Here is a 27819-nt window from a genome sequence, read left to right on the forward strand (position 1 = left end):
TCAGCTCGTCTTAGGATATTTCTCGGTTGGATGTGTTTGACTATTCTATTTTATTGTGTTTAGATAAATTATCGGTTTTCGAAAAGACTTTTCATATATCATGGTTACTATGATTAGATCGAGGAGGCGAAGATATCCAAGGATGAAATAAATTCTATTTATGTTCTATTACTTAATTGTGTTCGTAAGGTTATGACTTCAAACAACCATAGTATTATTCAATTGTCGTTATCAATATCATATTCTATATTTACTTGTCATCTTAAAGCGTTTGTGAGCAAGAGGATGGAATATAATTACAAGTTGGAAGAACTCACGGTTGTGTTTATGTGGTGTTCGATGTACAACGTTGGACTAATCCTTAGATATTTCGAAGATGGATCCATCGAATATTCAATTTCAACAAACTACCGGCCTCGGAAAATTTCTCCAGTATACCAAACTTATTGCCATTGCTAATATTACGATACATAATTGGAAATTATACAAAAAAAAAAAAAACAAAAATACGGGTACAAGTAGCAATAATCGACGCAACTTCAACGTCGATTCGCCTCGGCATTGCAACAAAATACCCTAAATTGAAGATCGCTTGACACTAACACGCCTGTCAATCGTGCTAGCAATGAGCAACTTCACCTTTGCTACAATTTTTATCCGAACGTGATCGACGTACCAATTATGTATGCACGATAGAATTTTCCATGGAATGTCATTTAAATCGATACTACCCACGAGTAGGATTTACAGTCTTTATCCCCCTTCGTACGTCATTGGCACAGAAAAAAAAGGAATATAGATATGAATCGTGCACATATGTAGCATCCTATTCGTTTCTTCGCGTTTCTATCATCGTTCCTCACTCATACCGTTCTTTTTTCCAAATATTCAAATTTATCGAATCTGCCTACGAACGTAACAAAAATCGTATGAAGACTACAGCAAAGAAATATGAAATATTATACATCATTGAACTTTCAAACTGCTTTTACAATAAAATATAAATGCATAAACATCGAACATCCACGAATCAGCCACACTCGGAACTAGCCGCGATTAGTTAAAAGGCCACAAGAATAACACGAAATGGAAATTGACGAAGCCGCGTTTTATCCGCGTGTGAGGTTTGGACAGCGTTGATTTAAATTTCAGCTGTCGGAATCGAAGTACATAGATCATGGTAGCCGGTAATCTATAAAAATCGCGAGTGCAACAAGGGAACAATTAGCTGTCCGTTGATAAGAAAACATCGTACACGCGATTATTGGCCGGAGCGCGATGCGGAACGAGAAACGAGACGGTCGCCGTTTTGTACGCTCGTTACCGACAGTCTCGGAGACCCTCCTCGACTGCTCGCGTTTTTACGGGCGGCGCGGTCTCGTTTTAACGCTCGCCGCAATTACGGCCTATCGAGGGAACTTCAGTATCGCGGAGGAGCGTTTAATGACGAGATCAGATTCCCTTTTGCTTCATTCACGATGGTAATTTATGCCTGGGCCCCGGTACTCTCGCGCGCCTTCTCGCTAAGACGCCCACGTTAACTTCGTTGCCTGTCTATCACTATTATCGCTAACGCAACGACCGTAAGAGGTACATTCGGCTAGATTCCGCGGATAGCGGGGAAAAAGACTTGTAATTATTTCACTGTTCAACGTCGAGCTCGTTTGTCCATATACAACGAGCAGATCCCTCGATTTCATGGAGATCATTGCCATTTAAAAACCGTGAAACACGCGATATAAAGCCACCCTCTTTGTAGCGATGCAGCGCGATGCTAAGCAGTTTAGCGGATCGCGATAATTGCTGCTCAAGAAGCGATTATTTTACGATCTTCGTTCTTTTATTGTCCGTTAATTTGCTTATCGATTTCTGGCTCTTTTAATACGATCAAGGTCGTATGTCTAGTGTCCAGAACAAGAATTTCCGTTCTTTCATGATCTTTACTTCAGATGTATCAACATATTTCTCGTCATTCTTCATTTAGGTAGTTGCAATATTTCATTTAACTATCCCTTATATATAAAAAAAAACACTCATGTAATTTAATGATAAACATGCACAAGCTTTAATAATCACACCTACATATCTGTCTCTTCATTCCCCATACTCACTAACACATCATCATCCCCAATAGATGTAATCAAAGACAAGCAATTTAGTGCTCAAATCAAGAACTATTCAGCACCTTTGATCAGCGACTCTCACGTACTTCCCACATGAGCTTCCAAAACATGTTTAAACATACCAGCCCCCTTCATCCCCCCATCACTTGTCACCTAGCCTCCGAACCTAAACCTAACCCATTACTTAATAACGTATCCGACAACAGCGGTCAAACATCAACTAGCATCATCGACTTCGATCGATCGCTGACGAATCGCAGGGGATCACCGGACTAAAATATCGAGCGTGGCCATTTCGTTCAATTATTTAGCTCTCGAGAGGCAAAAGACTGACGATTCCATCGCGCGAATAGAATGGTTTTAGGGCTGGAAGGTTTCGACTCGCGATAGAAGCGCGCGGTTCGCAAGGGCGGGCTTAATGGGGCGCGGATACGCGTTCCTAGGGGTGTCGCATTCACGTCGAGTGATCGATCACTGGGTTATCCGGCCTTAGTCCTGTTATAATACGGCACCCCGTATAACGTGTATACGCTTTCGGGGCTCCAGGACGAGATCACGCGTACGAGATGATAAATTCCTGAAAGGCGTCCGTCACGGTGCATCGGGTCACTGTGTTTACCATGAATAAAATTTGTATCGCGATGCGGAGGGTGGCCTCCGTCGTGACTTGGTTCGAAGCCGCGCATCTGCATAAGAAACGTGCGAAACAATGTAGCCGGAGTGTGTGGCGAATCGTGTGCGCACACCGAAGATTATCAGTTGGTCCTTTAATACGATTGAGAGCAATTGAACGCTTAACCTGCTTCAGAATCGTGTACGTAGGTGTGTCGTGATTGTGGGAAGGAGCTTTAATTGTTTGACGGGAATAATCGGTCATACGACATTAAAAACTACGTTCGACGACTTTAACACGTGAGCTGATGTACGATCGAATTTTCATTACCATACAAATAATCTTTGTAGCATTTTTTTATTGTAGAGGTCTAGCTACGGTATACGTAGAGTAGCTTACGGAAGTATTCAAACACATACGGAATTTCGTAAGCTCTATAATTAGACTGTTGTCGTAATTACGTCAGTAAGGTTTGAAACCAGTCGGAAAATTTATACAGAAGCAACAAGATATTTATTGCGAATATATCATTTTTTTGTAGAAAGTGTAAATACAAATACTTTCGCAAACTACTGCACATATCTGGTTTACGCGAATTATTGTAGGTATGCATATGGAGCAAAGTGTTTGAATATGGTAATTTATGAATATATTAAGCTTAGAGTTGTGAATATTAATGAAGAAACGGACGTGAAAGAATAAAAAAGAAGGAAGGCTGGGATTAGATATCCTCTCTTACATGTTAATTTAATTACTCCAAATAAATTTCTGCTATATATGTCTCAATTATAGATGCGAAAAGATTTTTAATCGATTAGTGAGAGTAATTAGCGATACAGTATTGAATTTGATTTATGACTGTAAAATAACGAAGTTTAAATTCGATGATACTTTTTCATCTTAATTCTCTTGCTTTGACCAAGTTTTGGACAAACGATTACGTGCAACGCAAAGTTATATATTCAGTTGTTGATAACCAAGTCACGTGACTCGATGAACACAGTTAAGTCACCTTGGTTAGCATACTTATCAGTCTGAATTATGCGCATGAATGCGCCACCGTATCGCGACTAAGTGGTACAGTGCGTTAGAAAAAAGCAACGCTTTGAAATATCCTTGCAAAGAACAAAATCACAAGCCCACGTAAGAACAATTCCACGATAACGATAAAAGGAAATCCTAGCGAAATGGAGCAAATATAAATAAGTATACTACACCATACCATACATAGTACAAACAGCAATTCATAAACTCGCAAGTCGTTACCAGCACACGTTGAGTCTCGTCACGTAAGTGGAAACCCGATCCACTATTACAACGACCATTTACGCGATCATTACCCCAACGAGAGGAAAAAAAGAATAACGTCGAACTTCTAGTCGAACAGCGTATCGACAAAAAACCAGTGGTTTCTTCGTGTCTCGCGAATACTTCCCAGAATGGTCTCGACCGAACGACTGGTAAAAAAGGGGCGAGGAAAAGAAGAAGAAAAAAAAATGGGACAAAACAGGGAATCTGCAAGATGTTCACGAGTCAGGAGGAAAAAGCTTGGTTGTTCGAAATATACGCACAAATGGTCAATGAATACAGGAAGATCGGCGGGAGGGAAAGAGAGGCAAAGCAAGCGACACGGTTTGCTCTGGTTCTTGTGCTCGAGGCTGGTTACGCCGAACCGTGTGGTCCGTGTTTACTAACAGACCTTTTTTCTCACGGACTTCAGCGTGTCTCCCGGATGGTGAGACGCTCGCAAACCCACAAATTCTCGCCGTGCGCACTCGTTGAAAAACCATAAACACGATTACAAGCGAGTCGAGTGTGCCTCGAGTGCGACTACTCTCACGAAAGAAAGAGAAGGGGTGGCTGTAGTGTCGCGTTTAGGAAACAGAGAAAGCCTCGGGAATTCGGTAATTTGAGAAACATAATCGGATCGGTGTCGCGTTTCGCGAGCCTGACGAACCACGCTGGTTCGAATCCTCCTGGCCTCGTTGCAATCGGGGATCAGCTGTTTTTATCCATCCTCCTCTCGCCCGTTTTTTCGATGGTCCCTAGAGGGGGTTGGAAAATTGGCGCGACGACGACTCGCGTCGTTACCGTTCCCATCGGACAGCTGCTAATTAGGCATCTATGTAATTGGCGAAACGAGACGGGAAATCGGTACGATCGTGGTTCGTTGATCGAGTTGAAAGATCATCACGATCATTAATCATATTAAACCGAATAATGGTTAGAGAAAATTTATTTAAATTTTGAAGAGAGGTACGTTTGATACTTTGGATAGATTACTTATTTTTAGTACTAGCTTGCGGATTTTTATACATTTATCGGAAATTTAAAGGCGCGAAAGTGTACACATCGCAAGCATATAAAAATATCCAATGTAATGTCGTAATAATATTTAATAAGTGAAATAAATTTCTATTTAGATTTAATTTATTTAATTGTCTTCATAAAAATATGAAATTGTATAAATATACAACTATCAAATGAATCATCATGAATATTGATAAAAAAATATTTTCAATTTTCGGAAACGAATATTTAATATTCCGAGAAGATTACTTATTGTACTCTTAGTTATCGATGATCAGATAAAATATCTTTAATTCTTACAGATAAAAAGGCATATATTATACTTCGAGTATAGAAATTATTTTATCTATTTATAGATATGCAGTGCCTACTTCTCATTGTAGTGTATTTCAATTTTAATTGCTTCAATGTTGTAACTTGTACTTGCTATTCAACGATTTAATGTATTCTATTATGTCTTCTTTTTTTATTCTTACAAGAGACACGCCTTACTTCAGGTAATTGTTGCTTGTTACTAGTGTACGTATGAATAATTTATTCTTATTGTGCAATTTATCAATGGCACTAATTGTTGTTACCGTACTAGTTTCCTCCGTATAATTATTCATGCGATTTAATTCAATACAATGCGATATTTATTACTAATTCAGTTCATAAAATTTATTCATAATTCAATAATTCGATTCGATGGAATATTTATAACATAGATCTGTGTATAAATGGTTCTTACAAGATAAATGAGTCTACACACGTCGAAATAAATAAATAAGATCTTTGACTTGTTTCCTCATCGGTTCGAAAGTAATCGAATCGTATTTTAATTTAATTTCTTCTTTGAGTGGAAAGTTTAAGCGCTGTAAATACGAAGCACGAGTTTATCCTTTCGTCAGTAAGATGAATTATAGGAAACGTTGGGATGATTCCAATTTTCTTGAATCAAATATTGGACGCTTGCATTGAGTGCCAACATCAGAAATCACTATCAGATGGTCGCGTAAATATATTAAGACTGTCAGAATGGAGAAGATAATTTTAGTTGCACGACTTGGTACATTAAATGGGTAGATATAAAAAAGAAAATTTCCAGAAAATTGTAGTGCCTTTCCGATAACGCTATTCGTCGATGTTGTAAAATTTTTCGTATCGTAAAAGGAAACACCTACACATACATTCGATATAACAACTGAATAATAGAATAGGAAGCCAAGATGCAAGATGAACTTAATTCAAAGGTCAGCTGTCTGGTGCTAAAAGTCATAATTCGTTTTCTTGCACAAAACTCGAAATATCAAGAGGCGAAGTTTCGATTCACAATGGTTTTCTTCCAGTCGTTCAAAGTTCGTCTTATTCTTGCTCAACCAATTTGGCTGCGTTCCTCGTCCGTCGCAAATACGTTGAAGAAACCAAAAGAAAGCCCTGGAAGAGGCTAGCTTTTCCCCGTGGAGTCGAGTTTTGGCTCGTTGCCGGCGGATCGGGCGAGAATCGCCTTGGATCCGCGGTTTAACACCGCCCGTACGTATCCTCGGGCACGTGAAAAACCGGCTGATAGTTTACAAGGGCTACCAGTCCCGATAATCCACGCTGGACGCGACGAACCCATTTATTTCGATCGAGCTGAAAAATCATTTCATACTTGACTATAAAGTTTCATATACTACCAAAATCTTTGACTTAATTTATGTAGTATATATGTTCGAACCTGCAAATTGTAAAATATAAAATTTCTATACATTCAGGTGACACATTGAATTTTCATTGGTCGTATCGTTGTAATTCTAGTTTTTCTGGCTTTTTTTACGTCTATTTCAAGTATAGCTTACGTTCCTCTAAATAACTGGTTTGCAGCAACAAGAAGGTAGCTCCGATATTTAAATTGTACTTATTGGGAGAGAAAGACAAGCATATGTTTCGTATTCAAAAGCGTAGAAGTTTATTATCACGAATATTAATTAACTGCAAATTCATATCACGTTCGAAAGAGTCGTTTGATTTTGATTGATCTTTTACGTTGGTCGTTATTGGTTTACTCAAATTACTGGAAAGCGTTCGAACTTAGATCTCTTTCTCTCGAGAGCCTACTCACGAGAAATTCAAAATCTTCCAGTCAGATTCCACCAATATTTGTAATATACTGTATCCCATCCGAAGAAAAAAATGCAGAAGCTGTATAATTGATGAGGTTGAGCGATACGATACATCGTTGTGGAACCCATTACGAATCCTTAATTTCAACAGACATAGTCTGGATTACTCGTTATTCGGTTACGAACTTTCTCGAGGAACGGCTCGTACCTGGATCGATCGATCGTTATGTAACCTCGAACGAAGCGAGCAACGCGCGCTTCATGGAAATAGAGTTATATTAAGATGGAAGGCATTTCCGAACGATACACCGGGTATAATACAGCAACGTAGCGTTCATACAATGGGTCTACGCGACCTAACTCGTCCACTGTCCCTGCGTAATTCTGCGAAACACCCCTACTGTCTCCTCTATTGTGCCTCCGGGCATAACAATGTCAATGTCTATACCGTTAAGCCGTCGACGAAACGTGTACTATGCGATGTACCCCAATTATTCCACTTCCGCAAAACATTTTCCTAACCCCGACTGTCGGCGATCCTCGCCTCCTTCTTCGCCTCCTGTAATTCCTTAATCCCTTAAACTGACCCTTTATCGACAAACTAAAATCCAACGTACCTCAAGGACAAGGTTTCGAAATGTGTATAGAAATGGCGAATCATATTTTCTTTCCGAATGAATTTTCTGTTCTGTGTATGTATGTATTTTTTACATTTATTTAAAGGTAATGAGGCGTATTGAATTATAAGCGACTATCGAAACTGTTATTTAATCGGTTCCAAGATTAAATTGCAGGTGTTTGATTGAACGTTGAAACTATATAAACAGTTATATAGGTGTGTAGTCAATTAGAGTTAAAGCGATATCACGAGAATAAATAAATATACCTACGTAATTATGTTTTCATTTTAATACAACATTAATATTGGCAATAGCGTACTAATTTCTAATAATCGCGCGAATAAAAAGCCTGATAACATCGACTTCGTGTTTCGTTTCAACGATTAAGGTTTGGTTTAAGTTTTATGAAAAATTATTTTACGTAACTTTCATCCGTTCCTCGTCTAAATTTCTTTGTGTATTTTATCCTAGCAACGTTATAACGTTATAACGTACAATAAAATTGCATATTTTATTATGGAAATTTTTATGAATAATTTGATGGACTAACGGACATGTCGAAGGTCGATTTTGGTAGTTTCCCAAAGAATATAAGCCTGGGCTTTCATGTTACGTAAGAATCGATCATCTTCGGGTATTACGCGCAGTTTAATGGCTCGTGGCTGTTTACTCCGCGAGGGGCCAAATCGCACGGGGGAGAATCCCTCGTTACTATCGACAAGCTCGGTTCCATCTCGCAGTGTGATTTATTGCGAAATAACAGGCTCGAAGTGTCCCGTGCCAGGTAAACCCCCGACAATGTCCGGAACACCTACGAATTAACCGGATAAATGGAGTTTCGACCGGCGAGAGATCCGCTCTCACAGTGATCGTGCGATTTTCATCGTCGCTGCGTGTGGCGTCGAAGGTCCGTGCTAGTTTCCTGCGCTTTCAGCTTTCATAACTGCTGAAAATATCGCGCGCCCCGAACATGCAGAATATTTTACAAATTCGATAGAACTCCAATTTCTAAAGCTCGACGCTTCAATTCAGAAAATAGAAAGATAACAAAAAAGACGATGAAATTTGCAAGCGCGTCACCGAATAACTTGGAGAAGCGTGTAACGATATCAATCGCAGAGTAGAATCAAAAGCAGATCCCCGTAGAATAATCGACTGCTGCGGGTAAACTTGCGATTTCGTTCAGATGCGATTTGAAATATGAAATGCCTGCGTCGCTTCGTGGCTCGTAAATATTTTTACTGCAACTGGAGGAAACCGGCGTTACACATGAAGTAACGCGATGTTGGCGAGCGAAATTTAATAGCTGAAAATTTACAATACAAATGTTTAGTCGTGGCAAATAGGTTTATTATACCGATGACTTTATAATAATTAGCGTTTGCGAGTGTTTTCATAAAAAGTATTACTTATTTATGCTCACGAAGGAATTAAGATTACTTAACGCTGTCTTTGAAGGCGGGCTTATAAATCGCGAGAACCGCTGCCCGCTCGTTGCCTCGCACCCTGGCTAAATGAATAGTCGTTCTCACTCCCGTGCATAAAACGTGTAATTATCCTATTTTCATCGAGACGCGTACTCGTTTAGATAATGAAGAATGCACGGTCTGATATTTCAGAATCAATTTAGTCATTTGATATTTATGGCACTTTCTTCTGGCCACTTCGTTTCGTTCGTTTTGCATAAATTCACGCCAGCTTAAAAGGCGTAACCACGCACAGTCGTTTAATTCATTGCGTTCGCTCGAGACGCAGAAACATATCGCGTATATATTACACGCGGTAATTAATCGATCGCGAAACGTTGAATAACGGATGGAGAAAAATAGTAGAGAGGAACCGAAAAGTGGTGAACAGCTTTCGGTTAAAACGATAGACCAGTTTTTGCTCGCGAGCGTTGGTTTATTAATGCAACGGATGATCGTTCTTCGCTTCGTTAAAACGTAATCACGTTCAATTATCCGAACAAAGTGTCCGCCATTTCGGTCGGATAATCGAGGTCGCGCTGTAATTTGAATAAACCACCGCGCGAAAAATCCGCAGATGCGTATCGCTAGTAAAAACGAAACGTTAAACGAGCGGGTGCATTCATCGACGACGAAAAATATTTCAATCTAACGAACGTTGCATATACGCTAGTATACGACTTTCTTTGTACGAGGAAGCTTCAAAGCGCGACGCTTTAAATTTTTAACGGGACGATTTAGTGTTCGTGCGATCGGGCATCGTCTTCTTAAAAAATCTCATGAATAATCACTTAAAAAAAGAAGGAAGAAGAAAAAAAAGGAAAAACGAAAGAAAGAATATAAGACGAAAGAAATCGAAGGAATAAGATAAAAAACAGAAATCCACGAGCATAGTCAAAGACGAAAAAAAGCCAACGGAAGAGGAGAAGCGCGCCCGATGTTCGGGGTCGAGGATTAAGCGCGAAAGCAACGACGTCTGGCCCATCCTTTAATCCGGCCGAATATTAACCAGATTCGCGGCTCTGGTCCTTTCATATTTCGCCGGTGACGGCATTCTTCGACCGACTGTTGAACGACTGTCTCCGATCGAACCAAGAAGAACGACTGACTGGACGAGGCAGACGAAGAGAAACCGAACGAACAGAAACGAAGAAAAAAGAAGCTACTTACTCGAAACGTAGAAAATAAATGGTGGAAAAAAAGTCTGACCAAAAACGAGAGACAGACCGAGAGGAGAGATACAAAGGAGAAGATGGAAGGAAACGGATACACGTCGATTCGCGATATTATGCAAACGCGAGGGGACACGCGTGTACGCGGCACTGTTGCGAACGCAACGGGGGCAGAACCGTAGGGGTCTGGGGGGTGGAAGTATACGCGCGGGATGAGAGAGAGTCATAAAATCGAGCGAAGTGAACGCCAGGAGGGAGACACTGAGTGATGTCGGTGACAGCCGCCTCTCTGCCCTCCGCCGCCTCCGCCGCCTCCTGTCGCTATTACTCACCCAACGCCGAATACCATTCAAAGTTCGAAACCGCACGTTCGCGACCCAATTCCTGCGTGGAGTCAGCTGTTCGTTCGGTTCATTCAAAGCTCGATCGACCGCCGCCGCCGGCTGGCCGTCCCGCGACCAGACGCGTTGAATTAATAACCAGGGAATAATAAAAAGGAAAAAAACAGAGAAGAAAAGAGAAAAAAAGTAGCGAGAGAGAAAAAAAAGGAAAAGAAAAGAGAAAAAAGAAGAACGATAAAACGAAACGATGTTTAACGCGCGAAAGTCGAGGGCTTTCCAACCTCTCGCCCTACTGCGGCTCTAACACCCCTTCTGCCCGAGCAATGAAATATGGCATCGAGCCGAGAATGACAGCGTCGATACGCGCTGGTCGATTCTGTAAATTCGTCGAGTCTTCGAACGCGTTCCAACGGGTCCGTCCGACGGCCGGCATTTAGCCGAGCCTCGTTATTTGTCAGGATCATCGGCTGCGTTATTTAAGACGTCGAGCTAGCGCGACGAATTCCTTGCCAAGAGACGCGCTCCTATCTCCGCGGCTATTCTACTATTTCTGGCGCGATATACGCGCACCGGCTTCCTCGCCTTGGCAGAGTCGAACGAGAAATGTCGAGTGTTCCTCGACTGTCCGTTAGAACAATACGAAGAGCGCGCGGAAGTTGAGCGATGGCGTTAAGATTCGTAGGACTCTCCGGCAAGCGATTAGAAGAAACTGCCTAGCTCGCCTCGACACTCTCGTTTACTGGTGGTAACCATAGGTTAGTCGTGGAATATATTCTTTATCACACACGGTTGGATTCGTTCAACGTCAATGATACAGTCGCGATTCCTACAAACGAATGCAGGAACATACATAGAAGGCTATCACTTGTTCGTCGTTTCACGGACACGGGTAGAACGGTACGCTTGTTCCGTTGGCTTCGTACAATCTTCGTGCATCACATCGAACGCGTAACAAGATTCTACCGTGAACGGTAGAAACCTGGATACAGAGCGGAGAGCGTGATAGAAGCGTCTAGTTTAACCGATACGGGCTTTCCTCTGTGCGAGAAGGTAAAAGCGGAACAACGCATTCTCGTGTACGACAGCGTCGTCCTCGTCCTCGTGTTCGTCGGCCTCTCGTCTCGTTCGTCGTCGTCGTCGTCCGTCGGCGGTCTCGTTGGTAGTGGTGTAGCGATGGCGGAGAATCCCGTGGTTCACGGTTTCGCCGGCGCGGCGCTACTTTCGTGGGCCGGTGGTAGGGAGATGGGCGGGACCAGAGGACGCATTGGCCGCGTTCGATGGGCGTGACTGCGCGCCTCCCACTCCTTCGTGTAGCACGGCGCTGATTGACAGTTAGCGAACGACTGCGGACGGCGCAGGATCTAAAACCGCGCTAGGCGCTGCTCTCCACGCTCGCTCGCTCGCTCTGCTCTTCTCTTACCCGTGGATCTACCCGGTGCTTTTTCGTGGGGGAAGAACTCGAAACACGCATATTCCCGTGGTTGCCTTTGCCTGCCGGCCCGCGCGCAACATATACACCAACCTTCCACCTTCTGTCCGCCGGAGTTACGAGTGGCACACGCAGTAGTAGTTACGGTAAGGGAGGTGGGTCGGACGCCGTCTCGCGGACAGCTCTCTCGCGCGTCACCTCTTCTCTCACTCCTCTGCGTGACCGGTTCGTTCGTTCAGTAATCGCCGCGAGGAGGAACGCGCTTCTTCTTCCGCCGCGAACTCTCCGTCGACAACGCGTATTCCGCACCGTTTCTCCACCTTGTCGCGTGGAGGATATTGCCGCTGGTACGAACCGCGAATCGCTCGGTGTGTCTATTCGTTTATCATCGTAAAACAACGGGCAACCACAGATATGTAATTTGGCGCGCGGTATCGCAATATTCGCAAACAAAGAGAGAGAGAGATACATCGTTACAACGCCGATACCGCCGCACCACCGACGCTCGACTTTTCGTTCGTGTCGCGCGAATACGCGACGACGAACGAACTCGGCTACCACGAATCATCCGATTTAACCACAGTGGACTGTTGTTTGTCGCGCTTGTGCGATCTATGCACGGGAACCTTTCTGCTTGACCAATTCAACGACAGCCCGTCGTCATCGTCCGACAGAATTATCGCGAAAGTAATATTATCCGCATATCGGGCAGATATCTTGATTTCTTTGTTTCGTGCACAAGTTTTGAAGCAACAGTGTGACGCGCGCGCGATCAACGGCCACGCGAGTTAAGCCGTCCGCTCGTGTGCTCCGCTCGATTTCCCTATCTCCTTTCGTTGGAATGAAACTCCAACGACAGCCTTGATTTCGCGCCAATACTCCAACGACTACATCGTAACGAAGGATGTAAACGTGTTCCGGCAGTGACGTATGCAAATCTTTCCGGTGTTTACCCGTGTCGTTTTATCTGTGAAAACAATAATAATCAGTGCAGCCGAGAATTGCTCTCCGACGGCCGACGTGATAAACCGTGTGTCGATTCTGAGCAGACAGCAGCGACGCAGCAGCAACAGCGATAATATCCGTGACAACTAGAGATCAAGTGATACGTCGTGGTGATACAAATCAGTTTTCAGTAGAAACGTGATCGTGAATCTTGTCCGTCGGGAAACAGAAATAATCTGTTGTTTCGTGTCGTATATCGGTGAAGTTTCATTTATCCGTCTTTGATATCGTCGATCAAGAGAAACTTATTCCACACTATCGTCGAATATCCGCAAACTTAACATAGATAATAGCGTCGAACAGAGAATCTATGAAAGACCACGTGTTGGAAAAAGCGGACTAACTCGAGCGTATAATGTGGCGAAACTGACGCTACGAAGAGACACGCTCCGTGGGTGCTTGTTTTGGTTTGTGAGTATCAACGGAACATCCGGCGGTGTGACCACGACGATGAGGAAGCACGTGTGTCCGGCCGTAGCCGTAGTCCTGCTGCAGCGTTCAATCGCGCGTGCTGAGCTCTGCTGACGCTCGCCCCGATTTCTCGCCATCATACAGTTTCTCGTGTCGCCGGTCGACTCGGATCCGGGGATCGTCGAGGACCGACGGAGCCAACAGCACACGTTAATAGTGGTTAAAGTGCAGTAGAACAATCGCCAAGTGCTGTGGGCCCGTTTTATTGCAAACCGTCGGCCGCGTTTCATCGTTGGACAATACTGCGATCCATTATCGTGACGTGACGAAGCACGAGGAAGAAACAGAAATTTGGAAGCCGATAGCGAATTACTCGAGAACGGACGTTTGCTGGCGACGGTCTAGCGTCGTTCTCTCTTGGTCGTTTTGTGCATTCGACGAAGGCAATAATCCGCGAGTCCTCTGAGTGTGACGAACGGGAAACGGGCAAACCGATCGCCCCGATAAGGCGAATCGAAAAGTGGGGAAACCAGTGTGTGTGAAGTGTTCGAGGTTACTTGCTTATACTGTGGGAAAATACAGCCGCTACGGTGGCTCAGCACGCAGAGTTCCCCGGCGCGGCCAGGGCGTTCATGGCGCAGCCAAGGGTACGTCGATTTATCGATGATTTTACTATGTTCAGATCATGCGTATTTACCTACTCGATCAGAACTCGATGAAAAACTTAGGTGCGTGGTTAGGAATAAAAAGAGCTCGCGAGTGAACCGCGGTACGCGATTCGTGGATAATTGTTGCCTTGCGTAATGTGATTTATAGTTCCGTACGATTCTAGGTGTTCGCTATGTAGGTATCTAAATAATAGCCGCAATACGCATGAACTTGAAAATCGTTGGCCGCCAATAGGTGCGCGGCTACGACCTTACCCTAGCGATCGACCGGAGATTTCGACGCTCAAGGGACTATAAATCTTTCGTATAGCGTAGCGTCCAGATAGATTTACCTTGTGACGTAACCGTTTGGGCATAGGATATTCGTTTGTAAGAGACGTGACAGTGTAGGTTTCGAGGTGCACTCGCAGAATCCCGTGAAAGTGGTCCATAGATCGGGTTAAAACGAGTTCGTAACCGGCAACAGGACGCTTGCTGTTTTGGACGCGTCGTATCGTACGCGTCGATACTCTGGCCAGACGATTCCTGCGCTACTCGAACTGGTCTCGATAGGACTTTGTTGTTTAACTGGGGCTTCGATGTAATCGAGCAACTTCGAAGCTCGAGGCTCAGTAGGTTCACGTAGGCAAAATCGTGGTAGGTAGCAGCACTCGAAGGGCGTCTCGAGGGATCGATTCATAAGCGTGTAATTTTATTCCCGACTCTTTCCACGTATATCTCCGTTGTAGCAGTGAAATCGACAAAATTTCTTGAATATCGCTGACGGAGTAGAAAATCGTAATTGCTTAGAAATTGGTAATACTCGCGAGACAAACAGTATATTTAGGAGAAACTAGGAAAATCTGTCGTTTGTCGAGCAAAACGGGTCGCGTGCAAGTGTAGTGTCGTCGATCCGGAATCCGTGTTCAAGTGGTCCGTTCCAGAGAAACTCTCTCGAGGTAGACAACCCGAAATTATCATTTTACGTGAATATCGTGCACGGCTGGATTGACATGCCATCGAGATGCACGAATCGATATGTGAGAGCGTCTGTTGGACGCCCGCGGATAGCCGCCGTTCGAGGAATTGATTACGATTCTTGTCGTCGACTGGAATTTTGTTCACGCGACGATCATTCCGACCCATTGCTCGCTGTGGATAGTATTCCCCTTGATTTTCACTTGGCGGCAGTCTCGAAACTCTGGCTGGCGCTGGTCTTCACTGTCCGTCGGACGTGAAACTGCGTCCACTTTGCCAGATGTCCTCTCCTTTTATACCTCGACTTTTATGTCTCCCTATGGGAAACCTCTCGAACCTTTTCAAGGAACGTAGGAATTTCCTTCGCTATAGAACCGTATTTTTAGGGAAAATCAGTGAAAACCATAGGATTTTTGGAGTAAAATTTCCACCGTGATTTACGAGAAGCTTCTTCTATCGTGAGATCTTATTTTTAGTGAAAATTAGTGGAAATAATTAGTGGAATTTTCGTGAGAAAATTTTAACCAATCTGATAGAACCTTCCATCGTTGTGACATTTTATTTTCAAGGAAAATTAGTGGAGATAATCGGTAAAATTTTTCCTGCGAGATTTAAACCTATATGATAGAACTTTGTTTGATAGCGAAATTTTATTTTGAGTGAAAATTAGAGAAAATAACGTGGAGAATTTTTGAGCTAAAGTTTAAAGTATCGTTCCGTGGCCTATAATTGGTAGAAATTTCTTTCATCATGAAATATTACTTTTAGTGAGAATACCGGAAAATAACCAGTAGGATACCTGGAGCAAAATCTGAACCGTGGTTTAATCTATTCCATAAATTCCCATTTGTTGAAATGAATATTCCGAGATAATAGTACAATTTGAAGAACTCTTTGGAAGAAAGACATCCAAGTTCGTCTGCGAGTATTTCATTAACGTTCCATTCATGCAGCGTTTAACGCACGAAAATGGCTATCGTTAAGAAATAAAAGGTTTCCCTTAGAACGATAGCACCAGATGTCGAGATAAAATTTATCAGCGGGTACGTCTAGTCGATCATCGTGTCATGATTTCGTCTAGCATAATGTTACTACTCTTGTAAAGGGTTAATCGGTCAGATTTTCTCTGACGTTTCTCAAATTCCAGCGACGATTACGGTTTTATCGGACACGGCCAAGTGAAAACGGTATCGGTGTCGATAAAGAGCTTTACGAGATCGTCGATAAGCGACGATTGCTCGCGTGCCGGTCGATTTTCAAGTGACGGAACTTACCTCTCGTTCAGATTCTACCGTCGGTCTCCTCTTCCCTGTCAGTATCGTATCTCGACAAAGTGCTTCTGTCGATTTTCCATGTGTCCAATCAGTAGACGTTGCTTATCGAGCTAAATATTTCCTTTTTAACGCTATCGCTCCATAATTTCCCCCTTTTATCCAGCGTTTTTGCGCAAAATTGCTTTGTACGAAATATCGTCTTACGTAAAAGTGGTTCAGAAATCGGACGTCTTCGAGAAATTCGACACGTTTCGAATATTTGAAACGGCGATCGATATTTATTGTGTAATATTTGTGTGGCTCGCTTTGTGAATGCCAGGGTTCTTCGAAAAGTGAATATTAATCAAAAATTTGTGCCACGTTTCGATAATAGATCATAGTTTGAACAGTGGCGCTTGGAAAAAGCGGCAGTGAGTCGTCTCGAATGCATAATTCGAAATTCGACATCGGACACAGCCGGTTTTGTCTGAGCAATTTCGTGGACGAGGAGACGAATGAATTCTCATGTATACGCGAGCAAGGTGAGGTTAGTTTCCGTAAAGTACGAGCGAACGATTTGTTAATATTGCAAATGTTACCTTGAGGCGTTTCGATTAGTCGTACATTATTCAGAAATATTATTTGAGCAAAAGTATGTTTGATGTGTTCCGGTCTGAATTATGTATCCAGCATTCTAATATATTAATTCGATAGAAAACTTCACCTAGAAGGCGCACCGATATTCCAAGTACGAGTAGAAGGAACGTTCTTTATTAATCTCTCTGACGCATTCGTGCTTCATAAACCTTTCATAACCCGTAATATGATCACAGCTTGGAACATTTAGTAAAAATTCAAGTCGGTTCGAGTCAAAATTCAATTCGACATTTGTATTACTGTATTCGTCTTTCGTTTCAAACACTGTTAAAATATATATATATTTTCGACTTGTCCGCCGCCATCTTGGTCATCACTGACCGCCTCCACTAACTTTAATTAAGCCGTACACACCACGTTGCCACTTATATCCGTCAAACCGCGACCCTGATCGATACCAGAAAAAAACTACCCTAGCATCGAGTGTACACGAGAGAGTACACTCTAGCTCAAACATCATTGCAACTCTGTTACGCAATCTGTTTGTCTTTCGAATCGCGAAAAATGATCCACTTCGAACTAGCGATCGAAACATTCGATGAAATCTCTTCTTCCATCAGCCATCGACTTTTGCTACACAACCGACGACCCAAATATCTTTGAAATTCAAAAAAATGTCGACAAAAAATGCTAAAAGATGCATCGAATTCACGGTATCCGAATGTCTAATCAGATGTTTTACGTATTGTTAAAGTACGATTGTAACGGTTAAACTAACTTTGCCATCGAGAAGAACGCAAGAAACGATAAAAATCGCGATGGTGATGTCGACACGGAGGACGGAAGCAGAAGGGGAGGCTTCTGTGCGTTTAATTGCGAGTCGGGCGAGCGTGGAAATAATGAGAGCCGCGGATTGGCTGGTTGTACGAAATAACACGGTGCATCGACGTGGCGTCTCAATCGCTTATCTTATGGCTGTGCACGTTTTACCGCTCAATTTTCCTTCATTGCTCCTTGCTCGAAATTGCCAAGATACCAAGATGCGTGCATGCACAGGTTTCGCGTGCGAATCGCTCTTTTCGTTCCATCGCCGAGCTCCGAATACCGCGTAAACGCAATTCGTGCGTTGCATCCGGGTCTATCGAGCTTATCCTGTCATATTAAACCAGTTCGTCGGTAATTTTATTGCGTATGCTTCCTCAAGTCGTGGCAGCGACGCTGTTGCCGTGATTAATGCGCACGAGACTTACGACGTTCCGACGAAATGAATTCTCTTTTTTTTCCCCTTTCTTTCTTTTTCCCCTTTTGGTTGTTTCTGGAAAAAATCGCCAGCCAGAGGGGAATTTCGAAAGTGTTTCGTCAATATGTTCGTGAATTTCGTGTTTTGGCGAATCGGTGCGCGCCGGTGTGCCGAGCGTTTTCGGGATTAAAAATTCCAAGGTTCGGTGAATAGCTGCGACGAGCGCGGATTTTTGTCCACGCGGTGGCGAACGAACCGTGATTATGTATTTATGGGTATCCATCAATCACTTTCGCTATCCCGATCGCCGCGGATATCGGCCTTTAGCCTGTGGATTAAAGTCGTATCGATTTCTCGCGCGTTCCATTCGCTGCCCTCGACCAGGCGATATTTTTTTGTCCTCCTTTTTTCTTTTTTCGCCAGGTTTCTGTAGGTTTTTCGACGGACCCCCTTCTGGTAACGGTATACGGGTCGGAGGAAAACGTTCGGCTGTTGAAAAAGAAAGTTATCGAGGGATTTCTGTCGCCTGACTGGTTATTTCGGAGTGAAATTTAGTGGGGGTCTCTAAATATCGTCTGCTTCCATGTGTCTTGCTTGGATGCCAGAAAATATTCCAGCAGATGTATACACCGTCCTGTCGTTTGTTTTCACCGTCGAAAAAATATTCAGGTCGCGGGAAAATTAAGAATATTGCGTTCTGTAGCATGTTCGGTTCTAAACATCAACGGGCGTCAGCTTGAATAATGCCCCTTCCTTGGAATTGTACCTGTACGTACTTGTAATTCTAATCCAGTTCTTGCTTCATTCTCAATTTCAGTTCTGTACTGATATATGTCAAAATTTCTTAATCGTAGGTACTGATTACTTTCGAGTAATCAGCCATGTTTTTTCATTATGCCACAATCTTCGTTGCGAGATAGACATGCTTCATTGCTATCTCAAAGCGAGACGAAATTGCTCCACTTTTATTCTGCAATCTTTTCATTACAGACGGTATTTTTGAAATTGGAAGCGTTCATAATTTATAGAATATTTAGGCCAGTCTTTATTGCCATGAAATACGCATATAAAAATTTAGATATTTTGCTTAATTGTCTAAACGGTATCGTCGGAGAAAGTCCATCCTACACTTTTTTACATATAATTATTCAATTCTTAAGAACGTATCTGTACGTATTCCGCAGAGAAAAAAACCAATGTCTCGCGATAGTCGTCTCTATGACAAAGACAAAAAGCTCGATTAATCGATTTCCAATTTACCGCACTCTTTCGCGCTTCCAATTATTTCGAGCATCTTCGTAAGACGTTTTAATCTAAGCCCAGTTTCGTCCAGCAGGGTCGTAGTGGTGGTATCGCCGAATCTTGGAGCGATTCGAGGGCTAAAATCGACGAGCTCGTTGAAAAAGAGCGCGCGATAAAGCGGACGATGCACGATGCGCCCTTAAGATAGGCGAGGCACATGGCGTTGTCCCGATGCGTGCTTGTACGTCGCAATGTTTTCCAAATGTCGACATCAATCAGAAAGTAACGAACAGTCGCCGGGCCCTTTCTCTCTCTTTCTTTCTCCTCGCCTCCCTCCTCTCCTCACGACTTCTTTCTCCGTCCTGGAATCTCAGCCATGTTTCTGCGAGCCAAACGTACTCGATAACCGCGTCCTTTAGGCTCTATTCACAACTGGTTTCTGGCCCCGTATAAATTTCTCCGAGAGCGTGGCGCGATTAATAATCGATTTACTTGTGGAACGTGGCCCGAGCCGCTATCGATTTGAGCAAATTGCCCGAACGATCGCGCTCTGAAATCTGTCGTTTCGCCACGCGTTGCAAAGTTAGGCTACGTCGCGAATATCCGCAACTTGCAAACCTCTCGATTTTTAAGATTTCTTAGAATAATCCTGTTGTGCGTGAAAGTATTAGATTTAACTATCAAGAGTTTTGAAAATCGTACGTTTAGTGGTTGTGTTTATTTCGTTTCTTTCTGTCGTGTGGATTTTTTTTATATTTCTTCGTGCGATTAGAAGACGAATGAAATTTAAATTGGATTGGTGGAAGTAAAAGTGTTGGAAAACCTCACTCATCGGCCATGATTCGATTAATCCACCGCGCCATCATCGTCGCGAACTACAACCACTTCTCCGAGGCGTTCGAATATCTATTTTACATTACGTTTCATCGCATTAGCGTCGGCCAGAAGTTTATACAAGCATTGCAACTAAGCCTGTAAGCTCATGTCATGTCGACGACCCGCAGGGTAGCCTGCACGTTAATATAGGACACCAGCACACCGTACGACCACCTTTCGAAATATTTCCGTCCAACGGAACCCGTTTTTATCTTTTTTCAATTCTGACTAAACTTCAGCAACGTGCAAACATTTTCAGTCGGACAAACTTTTCTTTCTTGCATTTTCATATTATCAACAATTTCATAGCGCATACATAATGGTTACTGATAATGATTATTGATATCGTAACAGTGTGTATAATACTCTAATTCACTATTTATACGAAAACGTATTTATGGGAACAGTAACTTTCTTCTACGAATACATCCTCATTTCTAACGTAACTAAAAATACACTTTTTATCCGTCATTAAAATTTTAAGTTCAAAGTTTAACGTTTATTTCCACGTACTGTTCATTTAAACAAATTATTGTTTCTTCTTATTATTAAGCCTTTTTATCGCACACAAACTCGAAAGCATAACATTTGCGTGAACAGAAATATTTAAATAATTGAATGAACTTAACAGCGAGTACACTGAAAAAAGCTTGGAGCGTTACGTTATTATCCAGAGTTCTCAAAATCCCTCCGCTTACTGGCGATGAAAATTTTTTTCACGGCCATACGAGATTAATAGCCAAATGGGAATGGCTTCGATGTTTCTTGCCGGCGCGTTTATACCATTTTGAAATTGATTTCGACGTGAAGGGTATGAAACCATACAGAGAGAAGGGCGAGGGAAGTAAGAGGGGGAGAAGGACCGCGATCGAGTTATTGGTGTTTACCTCGTCGGTTCGAAAAATTCGCCGGCGGCTGCTCGTCGATCACCGGCTAATTTTCTGGGTCCTCTGGCTGGGTGATCCGCCATTCCCGATGGATTTTCGTCGATTTATATTTCCGGTCGTGTCTATAATCGCGAGCAGCCGCGCGCGCGCGTTCACCGTATTGATCGTGAAAGAGAGGGTGCACACGCGTCTTCCGCGTCGTGCCCCTGCTCGCCCCCTTACTTCGTCCCCGGTGATTTATACCGTGGCGTTTAAGCACACTCGCCTTGACCTATCCGCTTGCAAATGAGCCACGTTTCTCGGACCACGGTGAATCCTCGAACCGGTCGATCCGATCGATCGGTTCCGTATGCCTCGTATCGACCATTCTAATGTGAATTCCATACTCGATGTGTTTGCGAGTCGAAACCAGTCGATTTTCGCAATTCCTTATGTATCCGCTTATGTATCTGCTCCCATTCTATAAAATAAACAAATGTATTTCAGTATCTACTTTCTAACGTATCATCTATTTTCTTACATGTCAATATTTGTCGGTTTCTCGTATTTATAAATTTCGATCAAATTTAATAACATTACACGTACGATATAGCGGTGTATGATGTTTTTAGGTGTACACGACGTTTCCTTCCTAAATTCCAACGGTGAAATCCTGTCTGATGATTCTTGCATGTAAGAGCGATCGTTTCTTCCGAATTTCTTAGGAATTTCAAGTACCTACAAAGGAGAAAATTTTTGCGTTTTGTTATCTTTGTCGAATTTCTAACGACACGTAGGCTATATTAACGTTATTCATTGGTGTACGTGATATTCTTTTGATAGATTCTTGCGGTGAAATCGTCTCTACGTTTCCGATCCAAGGATTCTTATTTTTTAGAATTTCTCGGAAATCTAACATATTCGAGAATCTCTTCGTGCTTCTAAATGTTTCATCGAGTTTCCTAATATGTAATGCGTATGATATGTTAGTGTACGCTGTTTCGCGTTCCCAGTGTTCTTCTGTCTATCAAGAACTAATGATGATTTGATGTATTTCTTCGATCATAGTTTTAGATATTTTAGTAATATCTACTTACTATAACACGTGTTTATAGAGATTCTACCGTTTAGTATAGGTACGCGATAGTCATCTATGTACTAAGAAAATTACGTCACCCTCGAAAGACGTTTTGATCCGGGAAACAAAGAAATATGCAAATGCCTATCCTCAATCAACGCTGTCGCAACGCAAACGTAGTGCACTAATAACGAGCATCGGGCAGCCTTTACCCATTTGCAATAACTCGTCTTATTTTCTTATTTTTCTACCTCTCTTATCGAGTATCGTTAAAATTTCCCGCTATGCGCATTTGTCGAATCGAGCGCGGCTCAGAAAAGTAAGCTCTTCAATCGCGTTATGAATATTTCATCGCGGCTGCAGCTGCGCACCGTGGAAATTCATGCCAAATAATTCGCCTCCAGGCATTCAGCGTCGTTTTACATCGGCGGAATTACCGCGTGAAAACATTTCTACGTTAACGCCAGATAAACTTCTGCATCTCGAGTCGCGAATCGACTCGCAGCGTTTTTTTCTTTCACGCTAACAATCGCCAACCAAGAAATTATCGTTTCAATTTTATTACGAAAAAATAAAGGAACAAGCGTTGATCATAACAGCGGGTAATTTAGCTAAAAAGTTGTGCTATCTTTCAAGTTCTTCGTAGGAAATAAAATCGTGGAACCCGGTATTGCTCCATTGCGATCAAGGCTTGAAGTTACCGCGTCCTCCGTTGCTCTCTCTCCCGTTTAAGATATTCTATACGATCGACTAGTGATATCTTCATAGCTTTGCTCTCCATGCTGTATTATTAGACGTTAGTCGTTTTTTCTTTATCCTTTTCTGACGATCGAATTCATTTTCCTTTGCAGCTTGCCGTATTTCATGAATTTCGGCGACAATGGAAAGCTACGTATAGATCGATTCAGATTCGTTTTCCTCATATTTTATGTAGTTTCTTTTATGAAACGGGATTCTTGATGCTGCTAACAGAGTCCTCGTAACATTTTACGATCAACGACGTAGTAATTATGCATATCTTTAACTTCGATTAAAAAATCCAACTTCGAAGATGGATAAATCATGCATCTATGACGTAGTATGCGTAGGAATTCTTCTTACGAATGGAAATATCAAAATATATTATACGTATCACTCTGTTTCTCTTATATCAAAAATGCACTTAAGGAAACGGTCAAGGAACTAAGGAAATATCGTTTCGAGTTTGCTCCACTCGATCGCAAACCGGACGACTGGCGTTGTTTTTACGATAATGCGGTGAAATCAGATGGCTCGTTCCGTCCTGCACGAAATATTTTGTACTCCGGTCTGTAACACATTCGATCGATAGTACTAGTCAAATTGAAAGCGCACGAAATAGAACTTTTTCAACGTTTCCATGTCATTTTTGCTAACGCTTGCGATCAAAGATTCGCGATTTACCGTGTAAACCATATTCCTTTCGAAATCACGATAGCCGAAGAACAACCGTCGTTCATCCCCTCTTTCATTTTCTCTTTAACCTTCCTTCTTTCTTCTTTTCCATCTTCTTCTTCTTTCCTTTCTTCCTTTATTTCGTCGTTTTTCTTTCCGTCGCGAAATTACCAGCTCTCAAACTTGACGGTCGAGCCACGTAATTAGCAATAATAATCGCCTTGCTTTCGTTTCCGCGATATCGTGACAAGGTACATGCCACGACGAGTCAAGAAAAATCATTGGCTTCCTTGTTCCTGATCGTTCCACGATCGAGATATCTTCGATACAAACTCGAGGAAACTTGCTGGCCGACGTTTCGCTGTCTCGTCCGTTTCACGTTCGTTTCTCGCACAAGCTCGTTTGCCGATATTCAGAAACTTCCTCGATTTTTTGCGCTCGAATAGCACGTCATTTACTGGCAAGTTAAGTAATTCCCTCGCACGATTCTCCGTTTAACGTTCAACGCTGATCTTCCCCGTAATCGACTCCGACTTCTGGAAGCTCCATTATGTTTCAGCGGCCAGGTTTCTAAATTCCCTTTGATTTATTTGATCGTTAATTTATTTTAGCGAACGGAATCTTTAATTCATGCTAACGTCCCGATCTCGCCATGTCTTAATTTTCTCCGCGAATTCCTCTCAAAATACGATTCCAGCGAAGCGCCTTCCACTCGATCAAATTTCAACGATTCCGCACACGCCACGTACCACGCACGCTTACGAAATTCATATTTCACGCGCGTCGCTATCGTCTAAAGGTTCGCTCCACTCATTCCACTTGCACCTCGAATTGCTTGATCGTGCGTTGCTTTCGCTTTCTAGCCATCTTGTACTATCCCCTACTCTATCACCTCTCTTCTTGGTCCATCAATATTGATTACTCATTCTACTTACGTATATTCTACTTACGTCCAGTCCAATGATAAGCTAAAAGAGAAAGAAAAAAAGGTGATAAAATAGATAGATGTAAGGAGAATAAAAAGAAGAGTAAAAAAAGACGCAGACAGAAACGCAGAAGAGGTTTCGCAATAAATTCCCAAGTGTCCCCCTCGGTATTTCTGTAACCCGGTGTATTTTCGATTGCGCGTACACCTCCCCGTTTGACGACGGTTGTCTCGCGGAGAGCGGAAATAAATTCCGCCTATTTTTGCGCGGAACAACCAGCATTCCATGGCTATGGCACTCGGAACAAGGACGGTCGAGTCTTCTATATTTAATGCATTAATAGCGCGAAATCGATGGATCCGGTTCGTTAAAGTTTACGACCGCCTTAACCTGTGACATTCGACTTTATCCTTCAATTATTTGTCACTGACACTCGTCGAATCGTAAGTTTCATAAAACTGTATCAAAGTCGAGCGTTGCTTAGATAAGCCAGAGATAAAGGTGCCTCGCTGTTGCTGTTCATTCGTGCCTTTGCTAATTAAAAACGTATTAACAAACAATGTTGCTCGTTTTTCGTTAGAAGGTTCACTTACGTTCATCTCGATATCTTAATCTACGCGAACTTATCGCGATTATCGCGAGCCGCTAAGGCGGGATAATAATGATGGCTGATAATGGAGGAGTAGCCGCTTCCGCGAAGTGGTATTTCAAAGCTCGCGTACGCGCTTCCGACGAAACAGAAACAGTCCATGAGTATATTAAACGATCTGCACACGATGATACGTACTGCAGCACTATCATCGATTTCTATCGATCCTGCGATAGTTGGATGATTATGTTTGGGTGTAATGGTATCGATGTATCGGTAGTAAAAATGACTTACATCGATAGAGGAATGAGTATGTAGTACATCTTTAATTGACTATCAGAGGAGACTTTATCGGGTCAGTTATCGCAGGTGACACGGAAATCTCGAGTATAGTAAACTTCTACTTATTTTTAGTTATCATCAAAATAAATAGTTTATATAGTAGAAATTTATTGGTCCTCTCTATTGTTTAGAATTTGTCGTTCACATACAGTCGATACGCTAAAATATCCATGCGTGCTTGATGTTTCATATTTGCTTGAAATATAATTTTCCAATGTATAATTTTCCAATCTGTGGTCACAGTCATCTAACGGGTGATAATAAGGAATATTTATCAAAAATAAATTTTGGCTTATTCTTTCTTTCCTATTTGTATATTATAGCGTCACATGAAATCTACAGATCGCGAATATATAACGTAGCCTGGGTACATTTATGATTAATTAACAGAAGTTCACGTTCGGATACATGAATTCAATCGGCAGAAATTCATTGAATTGGACACGAATAGTTAATTGCGCTGTGTCTCTGTTTTCTATTAAATGGAAATAAAATATATACGAGTCTCGTTGCACGAAATCAATTCTAAGAATCGATTGGGATAGAAACGGTCAGTTATCGAAGTACTGCTATATCTAGCTAACGAACGACATCTAATTCCGATATAGTTTCAGGAAACCTCGTAAAACTAGAGAGAAGTCAATAAGAACAATATGTATCAGCGTGCGAAGGCTGCTTTAAACTGCGCGAGCACGTGATACCAACTAGTCTCGTAATTACGTTCGATTAACAACTTTTTCGAGCTGAATGAAACCGAGCGTCGCCTGTTTTAACCTCGTAACGCGTAAAACGATTCACTCGAGTTAAGAACAATGGTAAATTTCCTTCTGGTCGATACTGTTTGGCCGATGTAATTTTTTCGGTCGCCTCGAACATCTGCCAGCAGTCAAGGTGTGGGTCTCGCGCTAATTACGAGCACTGCGTTACGCGTTTACATATATACATATACGGATATTCACACATATATACGTGTGCATACGCGAATACATACGATCGATAATTCGTACTAATTTTTTTTTCTCGCTTTCTGGTGGTTTCAGTATGACGACGGCGGGCTGCACGGGAGTTACCTCGAGGGCGGAGGTGGCGGAGGTGGCGCAGGGCTGTACGATCCACACGGGAGCGCCCGAGGTGTACCAGGTCTCCATCACAGTCCACACCTCGGAAGTATGGGACCTGCACATCCCCAGTATCCACCGCCCCCGCCGCAACCACCCCAACACGTTCTCGCGGCGGCAGCCGCGGCTGCAGCATCTGCGGTACCCGATGTCCACAAACGCGACAAGGACGCGATTTATGGGTGAGTTTGCCTCTTTACTCTCTGTTTTCTTTCTCTCGTCTCCACATCTTTCTATCTCTTTTCCCGGCTTGAAGATTTTTATTCTCATTATCCTTCTTTTCGTTGGTATTATGGAGTAGCGAAATACAATTGGAAAATACAGACAGGAAGCGACGAATATTTTTATCATTATTATTGTCCACTTTCTGTACCTGTCATAAGATCCAGAATAGTAAAATATAAAGAGCATGGCAGGGTAATTCCATGTGACGAGTAGACGAAACTTCTTATTCTTTTATGTATATCATCGGTGTTTTCATTTTTCACTGAAATAAAATGGAATACGGAGAGCAAACAACAAATAAGTATTGATTTTTTATTTACTTTTATCGAGGCATAGGGCAGGTAGTAATAAAATGAAGTAAAAAGAGTGTAAAGTGTAAATGATTTTTCTCAGTCTCGAATATTTATACTTCTTTATTTTTTAATTTTTCGCGAGATATAGAATTGTAAAACGAACTGTAAGAATAAATGACAAGGTGTATTGCGGTCGCAATGATGAAATCTAACCATATAGTATAGAGTATAATAACAGGCGAGTTAACGAATTACGTATAACGTTCAAGGATAATACACGTGACGGTGTGTTTGAATGATACGTATAGTTCTGTTACACGTATGGCTAGATGCAATAATATGCGTAAGTAATATGAGAAAGATGCTTACATGATATAATAATCTTCGTTACTTGGACAAGTATAAGATACATAAGTATAAGTGTAATGAAAGAAGAACGGTGAACATGTAGAAACCAAACAATTATGCTGTAACATGTACAAATCGTTAAGTTAAGTACTAACGTTAAGTACTAACACATAGACGCGTTTATAAGTATTTAAAAAGGAAGAAATTTGTCGAC

At 42.3% G+C, this 27819-nt stretch overlaps 1 protein-coding gene across 4 annotated transcripts in view; it reads left to right on the top strand.

Annotated features, from left to right (window-relative positions):
• Positions 1–12034: 12034 nt before the first annotated feature.
• The window catches only part of LOC117236609 (homeobox protein homothorax), a 503579-nt gene continuing 487794 nt past the window's right edge, over positions 12035–27819 (top strand). For 2 of the 4 annotated variants that reach the window (XM_033499700.1, XM_033499704.1), the window contains exons 1-2: positions 12036–14221; positions 26662–26921. In XM_033499700.1, coding sequence (XP_033355591.1) covers positions 14207–14221; positions 26662–26921 — 275 coding nt within the window. In that variant the 5' untranslated portion in view covers positions 12036–14206. Of the gene's footprint in view, positions 14222–26661; positions 26922–27819 lie in introns of all 4 variants that reach the window. The other 2 variants (XM_033499701.1, XM_033499702.1) reach the window with 2 other exon arrangements.

This window comes from Bombus vosnesenskii, unplaced genomic scaffold (assembly GCF_011952255.1).
Source record: "Bombus vosnesenskii isolate JDL3184/JDL3185 unplaced genomic scaffold, Bvos_JDL3184-5_v1.1 scf7180000013351, whole genome shotgun sequence".
Taxonomy (NCBI): Eukaryota; Metazoa; Arthropoda; class Insecta; order Hymenoptera; family Apidae; genus Bombus; species Bombus vosnesenskii.